Source organism: Nomascus leucogenys, chromosome 6, assembly GCF_006542625.1.
Source record: "Nomascus leucogenys isolate Asia chromosome 6, Asia_NLE_v1, whole genome shotgun sequence".
NCBI lineage: Eukaryota > Metazoa > Chordata > Mammalia > Primates > Hylobatidae > Nomascus > Nomascus leucogenys.
The window spans coordinates 118037838-118056977 of record NC_044386.1 but is presented as its reverse complement, the minus strand read 5'-3'; the positions used below and the strand labels follow the sequence as shown (position 1 = coordinate 118056977).

The following is a 19140-nucleotide window of genomic DNA, read 5'->3' as shown; positions in this document are numbered from 1 at the left end:
TTTTAAAAAAATAATTTTTCTACCAAGCAAATCCTTGGTTCTCCATTCAGCCCTGCCTTTTAGAAAACTTACATCATTAAAAAACATTTTAAAAAAAGAATAACTTCACAGCAACCAGATGAACATCTGGCAGCAAAGCAACATTAAAATGCCATCCTTTGAAAGGAAGAGCAAATACGTGACTCCTTCACGAAGAGCAGTTCTTTCTGGCAGGGTGGAGGCTCACAGACTTTCTGTTTATGGACTTTTGCAGAAGTCGAAGGCTGAATTTGGACCTGCTTTTCCTGTACTTTCTCAGTTGCATCTGGGCAGTATGCTAAGTATACGAGAAATGAGGGTCAACATGAAGACAATATCGTGCATCAGGTGACTAGGTAAATGTGCACAGGCTGTACTTTGAATCATCCTGTTAAAAACTAGTAGTGGAAGTAGGTGAAGCCTGTCTTTCACATGTGACAAAAATATTTCAAAGTCAGTATAAATTGAATCATAAACCCATCAAAAAGGAACACTGAGGTCTTATTTCAATGTGTGTTTTCTTCCCCTTTCTCGTTGTATGGAAACTGTTTATATTGAGAAAGAAAAAAATCAGATCTTGTAAAGCTTCAAATATTCCTCAAATTCTTCTCATATAAAAAAAATCTTATCAGGAAATTCAAAAACTTCAAAAATCATTTTTCTGCAAACACTTTTAAAAAACAAGAAGTATATTTCATTACAATCTACATTTTTGTTTTTAAAATCCCTCACAAAAGTCTGTTGCTACATTGTAAAACATATAAACAAGGCTGGAACTTTCCAGAGGGTGTGTGCTCTGGGATCCTCACTGAGCCTCCATGGGAGCCTCACTTTGCCGCCAACTCAGGCACCCCACCCTGCTACTCAAGACCATTGAGGCCATGGGGTTTGCCGAAACTCCTCAAAAACTGCCAAGTTTCCACTGGAGACACTGTGGAGAATGTGGCCTCGGGGAAATAACTCTCTGGGGAGAGCAAGGGAGAGGAGAGGAAGCATCACTGAAGGTATGTGTGTTCAAAAGGGAATCTGGCTAGACTATCAAATCACTGTTCTCCAGGGACCTGAAACTTGCTTTAAATTAGATTTGGGGAGGCCCATCAATCTAAACAGTTTGTGTAAAAGACACACTCACATAAAAAGGAAAAACACAGAAGACAAACGGGTCCTTAATGTGGGGGAGGATATATTCCAACTTGGGGGAAGGGTGAAGGCATTTCAGCTCTGAAGCTCAATCATGACACTTCCAGAGAGTTCTGCAGTGCCCCCGCATTGGACAGGATAGGATGGAAGAGTGTGCTGGACTGGCTGGATTCCCCAGCGTCAAGCTGGCAGCGCTCCTGAGGTTCTTGAGTGTTTATCAACTCAGCAGGTCAAAAGTCTGCAGACACTGGGTGGAGCAGCAGTAAGCCACAAAACTAACAGTTGTCTTCCTGGAAGGGGAAAAAGGGAGAGAAGAACGCTGTGAGTTCAAGATTAAAGTCTCTGATTCTTTCTGTTGGAAACTTTTTTTCTTTGTTAAAATGGAGGATTAGCCATTGTCAACAAACTGCATAATAGAAATTTAAATTTCCTTTTCAAACTGAACACTGGAATCAGGTGAAGTATGTACATGTGAATGTTCATTTTAATAGCAGCGTTCAGAAGATATACTATCCCTAAAGTAGAAACTAAGAAAAAAAAAAAACCTTTTCCACGTTATGTTTCGAATTCTGCTTACTAGAACCAACAGTGCAATCACAGAATTGAAGTCCATTATAAAAATCACATAACAGAAAATGTCACCAATTTAGCCAGAACACATATATACCACAGAGCTTAAACAACATAATTTTAAGGAATTTATCATAGATTGCTTGTAGAGGTCATTTCAGAATCTGAATAATACAGTTCAAAGGTCTTCCCACATATCAGAGGTTTGGGCACCTTTGTGCAGTGAGTCACGAGCCCCAGGGGCCTCCGACCCACTCTGGACAGCTCCAGCTATTAGATGCCTTGTTTTCCTGCCAGAAGTGCTATCCTCTGGTAGAGGGAGAAGAGTCTCTTGTTGTTTCCACAAGACCCCCTGTGCTGATTGTTTTCTATTTCCTCACCCCCAACACAGTCCACCTTTCTCTGTGGCCCAGGAAGGGGACCTCTGTAGACTTCACCAGCAAAGCTGCCTCAACTCCGGCTTCTGGTTAGGCCAGTGAGAGGCACCAGCAGGAGGCACCAGCAGGGGGCTGAAGGGCAGGAAGAAGGAAGGTTGAGTATTTCCACCCCACTCCCTCTCTAACCCTGGGACTGGAGCTCCTATCAGGCAGGCCCCCTTTGCCACCTCTGGTTCTCGCCAGGCTCCAGAGCTCCCTTTGCCCTTCAGGCCCAAGGATTAAGCATGGTAAGGGCTTCCTACTGCTGTGAGTCCCTGCGTGCTCAATATCCTTCTGGGTGCTCTGCACCCTGCCCAAACTTCAGCCAATTGTCCTTCTTCATTAATTTCTCTTCAAAGTCTCAGCCAAATGTGCATTTTGTTTTCCAGCCCTGATGAATATAGTATGTGTTATGAGAAGTGGCCCAATGAAGCAGCTCATCCAAGTGAGATTCTGAGGTTGGGCTGGCGAATACATGAATGGCTTTCTTACTAGAGAGAAGTGGGACCCTGCTAATCTGTAGTATGTGGTGGCATCATGGTTATTCAAATATCACTGGAACAGAAGGTAACAGGAGGGCAAGGCATTGGGAAAGCAAGTGGCTGTGGCACTTGATTGCTATGGCATCATGGTGATTCCAAGTTTGTGGGGTGAGATGGCTTCTTTTGATTGTGCTGAAGAGACTCCAAAAAGAAAACGATAAGCTTAGTGCCTTGAGATCTCAACTCAAGGCATGGGCAGAGAATCAGAAAGTTTTTATGGTGGCCTTAAACGAATCCTTATTTTATGAAGCTGCAAGGGGCCATGGCTGAGGCTAAATGTAGGTTTCAGGAGTACATGCCAGATAAAGATATATTTATGCTAAGTTTCTTATGCTAAGGTAAAAGGTGCTGTGGGGAAAGAGTGGGAACTTGAAACTTGATATGGGAGCCTGTAGACAGGCACAGATCTAAGAGCCTTCACTCTCTAGCATCTCTAAACATTTCTGCATATCAGAAACAGACCTTTCCACCTTCCACGAAAACTACCATTCCCTTGCGTAAAAATGTTTCAATGGCTTCCCCTGGGGTGGTTACCTAAAAACTTTTCAGGACCCACCACCATCAATACTCATCGCCTCTAGGGCCAAAAAGGGTAAAATCCTAGCATGATCCAGAGATCACTGCAAGGTCTACTCCTGGAGGAAATCACGTACACGCTGACGGAGTTGCAGGATCTTGTCAAATTATATTAGCAGGAACCTGGAGGGCACACATGGAAATGGATTCTAAGTACATTAGCCAGCAAGAATGAATGTAAGATTGGATCAGGCCAACAGGGGTACTTCACCTATACCTCAGAATATGATACATTAAGCACCTGGGAATGGTTAACAGAAGGCTTGACTCATTGGAGGCCAACAGCTGATGAGATAGCTATGCTAGACTCCCCTTGCAGATTCTAGACAGAGGGTAAATGGGAATGCAGAGAGGACCCAAGGTGGCGGACCCTGCTCAGCCACCTCCTGAAAATCTCCAGGAGGGCCAAGGAGTCTTTTTCTTCCCTAAGGCTAAATGTATTTGCAAGGGGGAATACAAACTGGAAGTAGCAAGCACCCTTGATGCCTTAATAGATACATGATTATCAGAGATGAGAGAGAAAAATCCTGCAAGAGTTCACATGCCTACTACATCAGTGCAGTTTCAAATGGAAAAGAAGAGTTGTATCCAGACTGCCCACTACAGAGAAACAGATACACACTCAGTGGATCCCTCTGGATTTTGGGGGAAAATATATTTTGGTGGAACTTCTGGTCCTGCCAAGATGGGGTAGGCCCCATTCTTCCCAGGTCTTCCCCCCTACATCTGAAATACTCTGGACAAAATACAACAAATAAGCACAGGCAAGCTCTGAAAGGGAAAATGAAGGCAGACAGCCTAGGGACAGTGGGACTTGAGGAACAACGCAGTGCTGGCAAGTTCCCTGGGTATCTTATTGCCCTCTATATCTTAAATAGGATGCTGTAGAAGCCTCCAATCCAGAACCAGTAACAGGCACAGATGCAATTGGCTCCAAGTAAAGCCCAAGCCCCCAAGCCAAAGGCCAGGGACAGGAAAATCTACAGAGACAGAAAGTAGATAAGCCTAGGGCTAGGTATGATGGGGACAGAGGGACAGGGGCAAGAGCTAAATGTTTAGGGTTTCCGTATGGGTGAGAAAATGTTCTGAAATGGATTAGGGTGAGGGTTGCGCATATTGCTGAATGTACTAAGAAACACTGAGTTGTATACTTTAAATGGGTGAAATTGTATGATATGTGAATTATCTCAATAAAGCTGTTAAGAAACAAGAGAGATGAAAGGAGAAATAGATAAATCCATTAATAGAATTGGGGACTTCAATACCTTACTCTCAGCAACTTATATACTAGATAGAAAATTAGTATAAGTACAGAAAAACTGAACAACACAATAAATTAAAAATCTGACATACAGAACACTATCCAACAGCAGCAGAATCTACATTTTTTTTTCAAATGCCCATGGACCATATACCAAGTCACAGCTGAGATTTGCCCACCTGGACAGAGCTGCTAGAGCCATAAACTGGTAGGAACACTTAAATGAGAATGTTTACAAAATCTGGGCATAAAACCACACCTTAAAAAATTTAAAAGATATCATACAAATTATGTTCTCAAACTACAATGGAATTAAACTAGAAATCAATAAAAGATAGCTGGAAAATTCCTAAATATTTGGAAATTAAACAACTTAATTCTAAATATCTAGCTGAAAGAAGAAATCTGAAGAGAAATAAAATAAATTTTTGGTGGTTCCAAGATGGCCGAATAGGAACAGCTCCAGTCTACAGCTCCCAGCATGAGAGCCACAGAAGATGGGTGATTTCTGCATTTCCAATGAGCAAACAGCACACCAGGAGATTATATCCCGCTCCTGACTGGCAGGGTCCCATGCCCATGGAGCCTCGCTCATTGCTAGCACAGCAGTCTGAGATCGATCTGCAAGGCAGCAGCAAGGCTGGGGGAGGGGTGCCCACCATTGCTGAGGCTTGAGTAGGTAAACAAAGCAGCCAGGAAGCTCGAACTGGGTGGAGCCCACCGCAGCTCAAGGAGGCCTGCCTGCCTCTGTAGACTCCACCTCTGGGGGCAGGGCATAGCTGAACAAAAGGCAGCAGAAACCTCTGCAGACTTAAATGTCCCTGTCTGACAGCTTTGAAGTGAGTAGTGGTTCTCCCAGCACAGAGTTTGAAATCTGAGAACAGACAGACTGCCCCCTCAAGTGGGTCCCTGACCCCTGGGTAGCCTAACTGGGAGGCACCCTCCAGTAGGGGCAGACTGACACCTCACACAGCTGGGTACCCCTCTGAGATGAAGCTTCCAGAGGAACAATCAGGCAGCAACATTTGCTGTTCAGCAATATACGCTGTTCTGCAGCCTCTGCTGCTGATACCCAGGCAAACAGGGTCTGCAGTGGACCTCCAGCAAACTCCAACAGACCTGCAGCTGAGGATCCTGACTGTTAGAAGAAAACTAACAAACAGAAAGGATATCCACACCAAAACCCCATCTGTAAGTCACTATCATCAAAGACCAAAGGTAGATAAAACCACAAAGATGGGGAAAAAACAGAGCAGAAAAGCTGAAAACTCTAAAAATCAGAGCGCCTCTCCCTCTCCAAAGGAATGCAGCTCCTCGCCAGCAACAGAACAAAGCTAGATGGAGAATGACTTTGACGAGTTGAGAGAAGAAGGCTTCAGAAGATCAAACTTCTCCAAGCTAAAGGAGGAAGTTTGAACCCATCACAAAGAAGCTAAAAACCTTGAAAAAAGATTAGACAAATGGCTAACTAGAATAACCAATATAGAGAAGTCCTTAAATGACTGGATGGAGCTGAAAACCATGGCACGAGAACTACGTGATGAATGCACAAGCTTCAGTAGCCGATTTGATCAACTGGAAGAAAGGGTATCAGTGATTGAAGATCAAATGAATGAAATGAAGCGAGAAGAGAAGTTTAGAGAAAAAAGAGTAAAAAGAAACGAACAAAGCCTCCAAGAAATATGGGACTATGTGAAAAGACCAAATCTTCGTCTGATTGGTATACCTGAAAGTGATGGGGAAAATGGAACCAAGTTGGAAAACACTCTGCAGGACATTATCCAGGAGAACTTCCCCAATCTAGCAAGGCAGGCCAACATTCAAATTCAGGAAATACAGAGAACACCACAAAGATACTCCTCGAGAAGAGCAACTCCAAGACACAAAATTGTCAGATTCACCAAAGTTGAAATGAAGGGAAAAATGTTAAGGGCAGCCAGAGAGAAAGGTCGGGTTACCCACAAAGGAAAGCCCATCAGACTAACAGCGGATCTCTCAGCAGAAACTCTACAAGTCAGAAGAGGGTGGGGACCACCATTCAACATTCTTAAAGAAAAGAATTTTCAACCCAGAATTTCATATCCAGCCAAATTAAGCTTCATAAGTGAAGGAGAAATAAAATCCTTTACAGACAAGCAAACGCTGAGAGATTTTGTCACCACCAACCCTGCCCTACAAGAGCTCCTGAAGGAAGCACTAAACATGGAAAGGAACAACTGATATCAGCCACTGCAAAAACACGGCAAATTGTAAACACCATCGATGCTAGGAAGAAACTGCATTAACTAATGAGCAAAATAACCAGCGAACATCATAATGACAGGATCAAATTCACACATAACAGTATTAACCTTAAATGTAAATGGGCTAAAAGCTCCAATTAAAAGACACAGACTGGCAAATTGGATAAAGAGTCAAGACCCATCAGTGTGCTTTCTTCAGGAAACCCATCTCACGTGCAGGGACACACATAGGCTCAAAATAAAGGAATGGAGGAAGATCTACCAAGCAAATGGAAAACAAAAACAAAGGCAGGGGTTGCAATCCTAGTCTCTGACAAAACAGACTTTAAACCAACAAAGATCAAAAGAGACAAAGAAGGCCACTACATAATGGTAAAGGGATCAATTCAACAAGAAGAGCTAACTATCCTAAACATATATGCACCCAAAACAGGAGCACCCAGATTCATAAAGCAAGTCCTTAGAGACCTAGATAGAGTCTTAGACTCCCACACAATAATAATGGGAGACTTTAACACCCCACTGTCAAAATTAGACAGATCAACAAGACAGAAAGTTAACAAGGATATCCAGGAATTCAACTCAGCTCTGCACCAAGCGGATCTAATAGACATCTACAGAACTCTCCACCCCATCAGCAGAATATACATTCTTCTCAGCACCACATCGTACTTATTCAAAAATTGACCACATAGTTGGAAGTAAAGCATTCCTCAGCAAATGTAAAAGAACAGAAATTACAACAAACTGTTTGTCAGACCACAGTGCAATCAAACTAGAACTCAGGATTAAGAAACTCACTCAAAACTGCTCAACTACATGGAAACTGAACAACCTGCTCCTGAATGACTACTGGGTACTTAACAAAATGAAGGCAGGAATAAAGATGTTCTTTGAAACCAATGAGAACAAGGACACAACATACCAGAATCTCTGGGACACATTTAAAGCAGTGTGTAGAGGGAAATTTATAGCACTAAATGCCCACAAGAGAAAACAGGAAAGATCTAAAATTGACACCCTAACATCACAATTAAAAGAATTAGAGAAGCAAGAGCAAACACATTCAAAGGCTAGCAGAAGGCAAGAAATAACTAAGATCAGAACAGAATTGAAGGAGATAGAGATATTAAAAACCCTTCAAAAAATCAATCAATCCAGGAGCTGGTTTTTTGAAAAGATCAACAAAATTGATAGACTGCTAGCAAGATTAATAAAGAAGAAAAGGGAGAAGAATCAAATAGATGCAATAAAAAATGATAAAGGGGATATCACCACTGATCCCATAGAAATACAAACTACCATCAGAGAATACTATAATTAACACCTCTACGCAAATAAACTAGAAAATCTAGAAGAAATGGATAAATTCCTGGACACATATACCCTCCCAAGACTAAACCAGGAAGAAGTTCAATCCCTGACTAGACCAATAACAAGCTCTGAAATTGAGGCAATAATTAATAGCCTACCAACCAAAAAAAGTCCAGGACCCGACAAATTCACAGCTGAATTCTACCAGAGGTACAAGAAGGAGCTGGTACCATTCCTTCTGAAACTATTCCAAACAATACAAAAAGGGAATCCTCCCTAACTCATTTTATGAGGCCAGCATCATCCGGATACCAAAGCCTGGCAAAGACACAACAAAAAAAGAGAATTTTAGACCAATATCCCTGAAGAACATTGATGCAAAAATCCTCAATAAAATACTGGCAAACCGAATCCAACAGCACATCAAAAAGCTTATCCACCATGATCAAGTGGGCTTCATCCCTGGGATGCAAGGCGGGTTCAACAAATGCAAATCAATAAACATAATCCAGCATATAAACAGAACCAAAGACAAAAACCACATGATTATCTCAATAGATGCAGAAAAGGCCTTCAACAAAATTCAACAGCCCTTCATGCTAAAAACTCAATAAATTAGGTATTGATGGGACATATCTCAAAATAATAAGAGATATTTATGACAAACCCACAGCCGATATCATACTGAATGGGCAAAAACTGGAAGCATTCCCTTTGAAAACTGGCACAAGACAGGGATGCCCTCTCTCACCACTCCTATTCAACACAGTGTTGGAAGTTCTGCCCAGGCAATCAGGCAGGAGAAACAAATAAAGGGTATTCAATTAGGAAAAGAGGAAGTCAAATTGTCCCTGTTTACAGATGACATGATTGTATATTTAGAAAACCCCATCATCTCAGCCCAAAATCTCTTTAAGCTGATAAGCAACTTCAGCAAAGTCTCAGGATACAAAATCAATGTGCAAAAATCACAAGCATTCTTATACACCAACAGCAGAGAGTCAAATCATGAGTGAACTCCCATTCACAATTGCTTCAAAGAGAATAAAATACCTAGGAATCCAACTTACAAGGGATGTGAAGGACCTCTTCAAGGAGAACTACAAACCACTGCTCAACAAAATAAAAGAGGACACAAACAAATGGAAGAACATTGCGTGCTCATGGGTTGGAAGAATCAATATTGTGAAAATGGCCATACTGCCCAAGGTAATTTATAGATTCAATGCCATCCCCATCAAGCTACCAATGACTTTTGTCAGGGAATTGGAAAAAAAATACTTTAAAGTTCATATGGAACCAAAAAAGGTCCTGCATTGCCAAGACAACCCTAAGCCAAAAGAACAAAGCTGGAGGCATCACGCTACCTGACTTCAAACTACACTACAAGGCTATAGTAACCAAACAGCACGGTACTGGTACCAAAACAGAGCTACAGACCAATGGAACAGAACAGAGCCCTCAGAAATAATACCACACATCTACAACCATCTGATCTTTGACAAACCTGACAAAAACAAGAAATGGGGAAAGGATTCCCTATTTAATAAATGGTGCTGGGAAAACTGGCTAGCAATATGCAGAAAGCTGAAACTGGATCCCTTCCTTACACCTTATACAAAAATTAATTCAAGATGGATTAAAGACTCAAATGTTAGACCTAAAACCATAAAAAACCTAGAAGAAAACCTAGGCAATACCATTCAGGACATAGGCATGGGCAAAGACTTCATGTCTAAAACACCAAAAGCAATGGCAACAAAAGCCAAAATTGACAAATGGGATCTAATTAAACTAAAGAGCTTCTGCACAGCAAAAGAAACTACCATCAGAGTGAACAGGCAACCTACAGAATGGGAGAAAATTTTTGCAATCTACTCATCTGACAAAGGGCTAATATCCAGAATCTACAATGAACTCAAACAAATTTACAAAGAAGAAACAACCCCATCAAAAAGTGGGCAAAGGATATGAACAGACACTTCTCAAAAAAAGACATTTATGCAGCCAACAGACACATGAAAAAATGCTCATCATCACTGGCCATCAGAGAAATGCAAATCAAAACCACAATGAGATACCATCTCACACCAGTAAGAATGGCGATCATTAAAAAGTCAGGAAACAACAGGTGCTGGAGAGGATCTGGAGAAATAGGAACACTTTTTACACTGTTGGTGGGACTGTAAACTTGTTCAACCATTGTGGAAGACAGTGTAGCGATTCCTCAAGGATCTAGAACTAGAAATACCATTTGACCCAGCAATCCCATTACTGGGTAAATACCCAAAGGATTATAAATCAAGCTGCTATAAAGACACATGCACATGTATGTTTACTGTGGTACTATTCACAATAGCAAAGACTTGGAACCAACCCAAATGTCCATCAATGATAGACTGGATTAAGAAAATGTGGCACATATACACCATGGAATACTATGCAGCCATAAAAAAGGATGAGTTCATGTCCTTTGTAGGGACATGGATAAAGCTGGAAACCATCATTCTCAGCAAACTATCGCAAGGACAGAAAACCAAACACCACATGTTCTCACTCATAGGTGGGAATTGAACAATGAGAACACATGGGCACAGGAAAGGGAACATCACACACTGGGGCCTGTTGTGGGGTGGGGGGAGGGGGGAGGGATAGCATTAGGAGATATACCTAATGTAAATAATGAGTTAATGGGTGCAGCACACCAACATGGCACATGTATACATATGTAACAAACCTGCAAGTTGTGCACATGTACCCTAGAACTTAAAGTATAAAACAAGTTTTTTTTCAACTAAGTGAAAATAAAATGCAAGTCATCAAAAAGTAATAGGATGCAGCCAAAGCAGTACGGAAAGGAAAACTTACAGTACTAAACACACATACTAGAAAAGAAAGGTCTAAAATCAATAACTCATATTTCTACCAGGAAACTACAGAATGAAGAACAATTTAAGTTTAAAGCAAAGAAAAATCATAGAGTATGTTCTTTGACTATAATAGAATCAAACTATTCTACAACAGTTTGACAACAAAAAGACAAGAGGAAAATCTTCAAACATATAGAAATTAAACACCACAGTTCTTTGACCCATGGATCAAAAGACCACACTTCCATAGGTCAAAAAGGAAATCTCAAAGGAACTTAAAACATACACAAACTGAATGAAGATGAAAATACGATTCAAAAATCAAAGATTTTGGTACACAGCTAGAGACAGTAGTGCTGAGGGAAATTTATAGCACTAAATGCTTACATTACAAAGAAGCCTAGATTATTGATTTGAGACTTTTCCTCTTTTCTAATGTAAGTACTTAGTGCTATAAATGTCCTCTTTTAGCTTTTATTTATTTATTTATTCTTTTTTTTTATTATTATACTTTAGGTTTTAGGGTACATGTGCACAATGTGCAGGTTTGTTACATATGTATCCATGTGCCATGTTGGTTTGCTGCACCCATTAACTCGTCATTTAGCATTAGGTATATCTCCTAATGCTGTCCCTTCCCCCTCCCCCCACCCCACAACAGTCCCTGGAGTGTGATGTTCCCCTTCCTGTGTCCATGAGTTCTCATTGTTCAATTCCCACCTATGAGTGAGAACACGCGGTGTTTGGGTTTTTGTCCTTGTGACAGTTTAATGAGAATGATGTTTTCCAGTTTCATCCATGTCCCTACAAAGGACATGAACTCATCCTTTTTTACGGCTGCATAGCATTCCATGGTGTATATGTGCCACGTTTTCTTAATCCAGTCTATCGTTGTTGGACATTTGGGTTGGTTCCAACTCTTTGCTATTGTGAATAGTGCTGCAATAAACATACGTGTGCATGTGTCTTTATAGCAGCATGATTTATAGTCCTTTGGGTATATACCCAGTAATGGGATGGCTGGGTCAAATGGTATTTCTAGTTCTAGATCCCTGAGGAATTGCCACACTGACTTCCATAATGGTTGAACAAGTTTACTGTCCCACCAACAGTGTAAAAGTGTTCCTATTTCTCCACATCCTCTCCAGCACCTGTTGTTTCCTGACCTTTTAATGATGGCCATTCTAACTGGTGTGAGATGGTATCTCATTGTGGTTTTGATTTGCATTTCTCTGATGGCCAGTGATGATGAGCATTTTTTCATGTGTTTTTTGGCTGCATAAATGTCTTCTTTTGAGAAGTGTCTGTTCATGTCCTTTGCCCACTTTTTGATGGGGTTGTTTGTTTTTTTCTTGTAAATTTGTTTGAGTTCATTGTAGATTCTGGATATTAGCCCTTTGTCAGATGAGTAGGTTGCGAAAATTTTCTCCCATTCTGTAGGGTGCCTGTTCACTCTGATGGTAGTTTCTTTTGCTGTGCAGAAGCTCTTTAGTTTGATTAGATCCCATTTGTCAATTTTGGCTTTTGTTGCCATTGCTTTTGGTGTTTTAGACATGAAGTCTTTGCCCATGCCTATGTCCTGAATGGTATTGCCTAGGTTTTCTTGTAGGATTTTAATGGTTTTAGATCTAACATGTAAGTTTTTAATCCATCTTGAATTAATTTTTGTATAAGGTGTAAGGAAGGGATCCAGTTTCAGCTTTCTTCTTATGGCTAGCCAGTTTTCCCAGCACCATTTATTAAATAGGGAATCCTTTCCCCATTTCTTGTTTTTGTCAGGTTTGTCAAAGATCAGATAGTTGTAGATATGTGGCATCACTTCTGAGGGCTCTGTTCTGTTCCATTGATCTATGTCTCTGTTGTGGTATCAGTACCATGCTGTTTTGGTTACTGTAGCCTTGTAGTATAGTTTGAAGTCAGGTAGCGTGATGCCTCCAGCTTTGTTCTTTTGGCTTAGGATTGACTTGGCGATGCGGGCTCTTTATTGGTTCCATATGAATTTTAAAGTAGTTTTTTCCAATTCTGTGAAGAAACTCATTGGTAGCTTGATGGGGATGGCATTGAATCTATAAATTACCTTGGGCAGTATGGCCATTTTCACAATATTGATTCTTCCAACCCATGAGCACGGAATGTTCTTCCATTTGTTTGTATCCTCTTTTATTTCATTGAGCAGTGGTTTGTAGTTCTCCTTGAAGAGGTCCTTCACATCCCCTGTAAGTTGGATTCCTAGGTATCTTATTCTCTTTGAAGCAATTGTGAATGGGAGTTCACTCATGATTTGGCTTTCTGTTTGTCTGTGATTGGTGTATAAGAATGCTTGTGATTTTTGTACATTGATTTTGTATCCTGAGACTTTGCTGAAGTTGCTAATCAGCTTAAGGAGATTTTGGGCTGAGACGATGGGGTTTTCTAGGTATACAATCATGTCATCTGCAAACAGGGACAATTTGACTTCCTCTTTTCCTAATTGAATACCCTTTATTTCCTTCTCCTGCCTGATTGCCCTGGCCAGAACTTCCAACACTATGTTGAATAGGAGTGGTGAGAGAGGGCATCCCTGTCTTGTGCCAGTTTTCAAAGGGAATGCTTCCAGTTTTTGCCCATTCAGTATGATATTGGCTGTGGGTTTGTCATAGATAGCTCTTATTATTTTGAGATATGTCCCATCAATACCTAATTTATTGAGAGTTTTTAGCATGAAGAGTTTTTGAATTTTGTCAAAGGCCTTTTCTGCATCTATGGAGATAATCATGTGGTTTTTGTCTTTGGTTCTGTTTATATGCTGGATTACATTTATTGATTTGCATATGTTGAACCAGCCTTGCATCCCAGGGATGAAGCCCACTTGATCATGGTGTATAAGCTTTTTGATGTGCTGCTGGATTCGGTTTGCCAGTATTTTATTGAGGATGTTTGCATCAATGTTCATCAAGGATATTGGTCTGAAATTCTCTTTTTTGGTTATGTCTCTGCCAGGCTTTGGTATCAGGACGATGCTGGCCTCATAAAATGTGTTAGGGAGGATTCCCTCTTTTTCTATCTATTGGAATAGCTTCAGAAGGAATGGTACCAGTTCATCCTAGTACCTCTGGTAGAATTCGGCTGTGAATCCATCAGGTCCTGGACTCTTTTTGGTTGGTAAGCTATTGATTATTGCCACAGTTTCAGAGCCTGGTATTGGTCTATTCAGAGATTCAACTTCTTCCTGGTTTAGTCTTGGGAGGGTGTATTTGTCGAGGAATTTATCCATTTCTTCTAGATTTTCTAGTTTATTGTCATAGAGGTGTTTGTAGTATTCTCTGATGGTAGATTGTATTTCTGTGGGATTGGTAGTGATATCCCCTTTTCTCTTTTAGCTTTTAAAAACCTAAAAAAAGAACAAAATAAGCCCAAAGCAAGCAGAAGAATAGTAAATAATAAAGAAGAGAAACCAATGAAATCAATCACTAGGATTATGAGTAACAATAAAACTGATAAATCTTCACCAAGACTGACAAAGATAAAAAGAGATAACACACGAATTAATATTAGAAATGAAGCAGGTGATATCACCACAGATCCTACAGCCATTAAAAAGATGTATAGGAATACCAGGGACAACCTTATACTAATAAATCTGACAACCTGGAAGAAACAGACCAGTGTCTAGAAAACTACAAACTACCAAAACTCTACTGAGATGAAATAGACAATCTGAATAGTCCTACAACCATTAAATAAATTGAATTTATAATTTAAAAAAGAAAACAAATTTCCCTGCCCAGATGGTTTCACTGGAGAATTTTAACAAACAGTAAAAAAAATAAATTTTTGAAAAGTTTTAAACAATTTCTTCAGGAAAAAGCAGAAGAAGAGGAACACTTCTTAACTCATTTAGTAAGGCCAGTATTATCCTGACTCTAGAACCAGACAAGGATAATACAAAAACAGAAAATTACAGACCAGTATCTTTCATGAACAAAGATTTTAAAATCTTCAACAAAGTATTAACAAATTAAAGAAATGTACAAAAAGAATTACACATCATGATCAAGTGGGAGTTATTCCAGGCGTGTGAGGCTAGTTCAATATTTGATAATCAGTTACCACCCACCATATCAACAGGCAAAAGAAAAACCATATGATCGTATCAATGGACTCAGAAGAAGCATTTAACAAAATAGAACACTTTTTCTTGATTAAAACTCTCAGCAAACTACATAGAGAGGAAATCTTCCTTAATTTAATAAAGAGAACATACCAAAAACCCCTACTTATCAGTAGGGTTAACACATTATACTTAACAGATTAAAATTATATTATACTTAACACATTATATATAGTATTATAGTTAACACATTATACTTAACAGTGAAATGCTGAGTGTTTCCCCTTTAAGATTGGGAACAAGGCAGCTGGGTGTGGTGGCTCACGCCTGTAATCCCAGCACTTTGGGAGGCCGAGTCGAGCAGATCACGAGGTCAGGAGATAGAGACCATCTTGGCTAATACAGTAAAACCCTGTCTCTACTAAAAAAAAAAAAAAAAAATTTAGCTGGGCGTGGTGGTGGGCACCTGTAGTCCCAGCTACTTGGGAGGCTGAGTTGAGGCAGGAGAATGGTGTGAACCCAGGAGGCAGAGTGAGCCGAGATTGCGCCACTGCACTCCAGCCTGGGCAATGGAGCGAGACTCCATCTCAAAAAAAAAAAAAAAAGATTGGAACAAGGCAAGGATGTCTATTTTCACAACCTCAGCATAGTACTCAAAGTTCTAACCACTGCTGTAAGGCAAGAAAAAGAAATAAAGGCAAACAGATTGGAAGGGAAGAAAAAAAACTATTCCTTAGTAGACAGCATGACATGATTTTCTATGCAGAAAACCCCAAGGCATCTACAAAAAATACTCCTAGAACTAATATGCCAGTTCAGCAAGGCTGTAACATATACAATCGAAATATGAAAATCATTAACATTCCCATATGCTAACAATGAACACATGCAAATTGACTTTTTAAAACGGTATCATTTATAAGCACACAAAAAAGTGAAATATTTTGATATAAACTTAGGAAAACGTTTAATGATATATATGCTGAAAATTATAAGATGCTGATGAAAGAAGTAAAAGACCTAAATAAATGGAGAGACACATCATGTTCACACATTAGAAAACTCAATATAGTATATATGTCAACTGTCTCCAAATTAATCTATAAAGTTAAAGCAATTCTTATGAAAATCTCAATAAGGCTTTTTGGAGACAAAGATAAATTTATTCTAAAAATCAGTGGAAAAGTATAGGGCCTAGAGTAGCTAAAACAATCCTGAAAGGGAAAAGGAAAGTGGAAGTATCACTCAACCTGATATTAAGGCCTACCATAATCTGACTATAGTAATTAAGACAGTTTTCTATTGACTAAGAGATAGACACAGATCAAGTGAATGGAAAAGAGAATTATAATATAATTATATTAACAGAGAATTATATAGGCTTCATGACCTTGGGGGTAGGTAAAGATTTCTTAGAACACAAAAAGCATTACTATAAAATTGAAATGGATTAATTTAACTTCATCAAAACAGAAGACTTGTTTTCAAATGACATCTTTAGGAAAGCAAAAAGGCAAGCATCACTTTTGAATTTTTTTTCTTAACTCAGGAAATTCTGTAAATTTTGAGTTATTAGATATTTTTGCATTACCTCTAATTTTAAAAAATTAAAGTTGGTTGGGTAATGGTTAATGGGTACAAAAAGTAATCAGAAAGAATGAATAAGACCTAGTATTTGATAGCACAACAGGGTGACTACAATCAGTAATTTGTGCATTTTAGAGTAACTAAAATTGTATAATTGCATTGTTAGTAATACAAAGAATAAATGCTTGAGGGAATGTGACTTTTATGATGTGATTATTATGCATTGCATGCCTATTTCAAACATCTCAAGTACCCCATAAATATATATATATCTACTATGTACCCACAAAAATTAGAAATGAAAAAAAAATTTAAAAATAATTAAAAAAATGAAGTTGGTTAGAACCCTAGTTCCAATAATTTTTATGCTATACCAGGATGTATACATTTGAATAAATCACAATTGAAAAGAACCACAGACACAAAAAGTGCATTTTGGGGGATTAGCTGATGAAACTTAACACAGTGATCAAAAGATAATTATGTTAAATGCAAATCATTCATACAAGGGATACATTTCATACCACAGCCATTTAGTTTTTAAAAATAAAGCTTCTCATATGGTTTAGCTGCATCCCCACCCAAATATCATCTTGAATTGTAATTCCCATAATCCCCATGTGTCGTGAGAAGGACCTGGTCGGAGGTAATTAAATCATGGGGGGTGGTTACCCCCATGCTCCTGTTTGCATGATAGTGAGTGAGTTCTCATGAGATCTGATGGTTTTATAAGGGTCCTTTCCCTCTTTGCTCGCAATTCTCTCGCCTGCTGCCATGTGAAGAAGGACATGTTTGCTTCCCCTCGAGCCATGATTGTAAGTTTCCTGAGGCCTCCTCAGCCATGTGGAACTGTGAGTCAATTAAACCTCTTTCCTTTATAAATTACCCAGTCTTGGGTATTTCTGCACAGCAGCATAAGAATGGACTAAAACAGCTTCCAAGCAAAAGCATTCAATTCCATGAAGATACGGGATTTACACTCATTAAAGGATAATGTCCTTTGGATCATCATTAACTCCTTATGAAGCTCATGGGGGTGGAGTAACCTGGAGGTATCATATTTGTGCAACAAATAAATCCCAAGGCTGTGTACTTATTTGCTTTTGGGAGACTCATCTAATAACATATTATATCTGCTTGTATTAATAATCTGAGTTATTACAAGTACACCAACAAATCTGCTGCCTTAAGAATGGATTCATGCTGGTTAAGTCCTTTAAAATCCAGAACTGTGGCACCGGAGACATCAGAGGTCTGGGGAAACACTTTGAGCTAAGCAATAAGCTCTACAGTTAAGAAAAAGATGCTGATAAATTCTACAAAGAACATCAGACATGACATTTGTTGCTTTAGAATCTCTGAGCATATTTACAGGCAAGGCAGAAGAAAGAGCATTTCAGCTTGGTTTTAAAATACAGAAATACCACTATTCCTTAAAAGAACGAATCACAATGCTGTTGGCACATATTGGAGCCCACAAAAATCATAAGAAATGTGGGATTTTTTCTGCAAATATGTTTCCTGATTAAAAACACAAAGCATATATTTGACTCATACAGAAAGTCAAGCCAAAAGAAAAAATAGTATTTATAAGACAAAGTTAAAATCCTGAGCTTGTGTACATATTAACTTACTCAGGAATCATCTAATAACATATTGTATCTGCTTGCTGCATTTATGTTAGTAGTGACTGTCTCTCATAGGAAGATTCTGTGTGCAGAAACAGAAACAGAAATGTCAAGCAGACTTCTTTCTTGATTGTGCCCTTGCCCTAGACATTAGGAATGAGATATGTCTGAGAAAAGAATTAGGTGGTGGGGTCAAAGCAGAATTTTCAGTACCTACTGCAGAGCACAGCCCATGACAGATGGTCAACAAATAATTTTTGAATGTTATAAGGAGGAAGAAACAGTTAAGAACAATTTACTTAAATTTTTGAAGACTATTTCACTTGTGGGAAATTTCATAAGTCACTTTAAGAGGGTGCCAATGAATAGGCTTCTGCCAAAAGGAAAAAAAAAATCCCCAAAATGAGTAGGCAAATAGTGTTGGTATGACTGATATTACTTGGCTTCAAAGAAGCAATGGCCACAAAAAGCAAGGGTAAGGAAATATGAAACATTTTATAAGTGAGGAAACCAGATAAGAATTATATAAAAGAGCTTATTTTAAAAATAAACTACTAGTGAGTGGGAGAAGGGATTATTAGTTGTTCTGAAAGACAAAAGGAAACTGTAAGACCAAGTCAGTTTTGCAGGCCCTCTAACAAACAGGTCTCTATCTAAAGGCACAACAATCACTCAGACATGTGGCACTCTCATAGAATCACTCTGGCCCAGAAGACCAAGAATTCCTGAAAGAACCAAGCTATGCAAATCTGAGCTTGAAAGTGGCCTGACTGAAGCCCATGGTGCCCTCACCTACCACAGCGCCCGGCTGGCAGTAGATGCTCAAAGTGTGTTTTCTGACCGACTGGATAAATTAATAAACAAGATGATGAGTCTTTTGAGTTA

At 39.3% G+C, this 19140-nt stretch overlaps 1 protein-coding gene across 2 annotated transcripts in view; it reads right to left on the bottom strand.

Moving 5' to 3' along the window:
* Window positions 1-1168: 1168 nt before the first annotated feature.
* Window positions 1169-19140, bottom strand: part of LRRC28 (leucine rich repeat containing 28) — a 135750-nt gene continuing 117778 nt past the window's right edge. For both annotated transcript variants that reach the window (XM_003277538.4, XM_003277539.4), the window contains one exon: window positions 1169-1448. In XM_003277538.4, coding sequence (XP_003277586.1) covers window positions 1376-1448 — 73 coding nt within the window. In that variant the 3' untranslated portion in view covers window positions 1169-1375. The remainder of the gene's footprint in view (window positions 1449-19140) is intronic.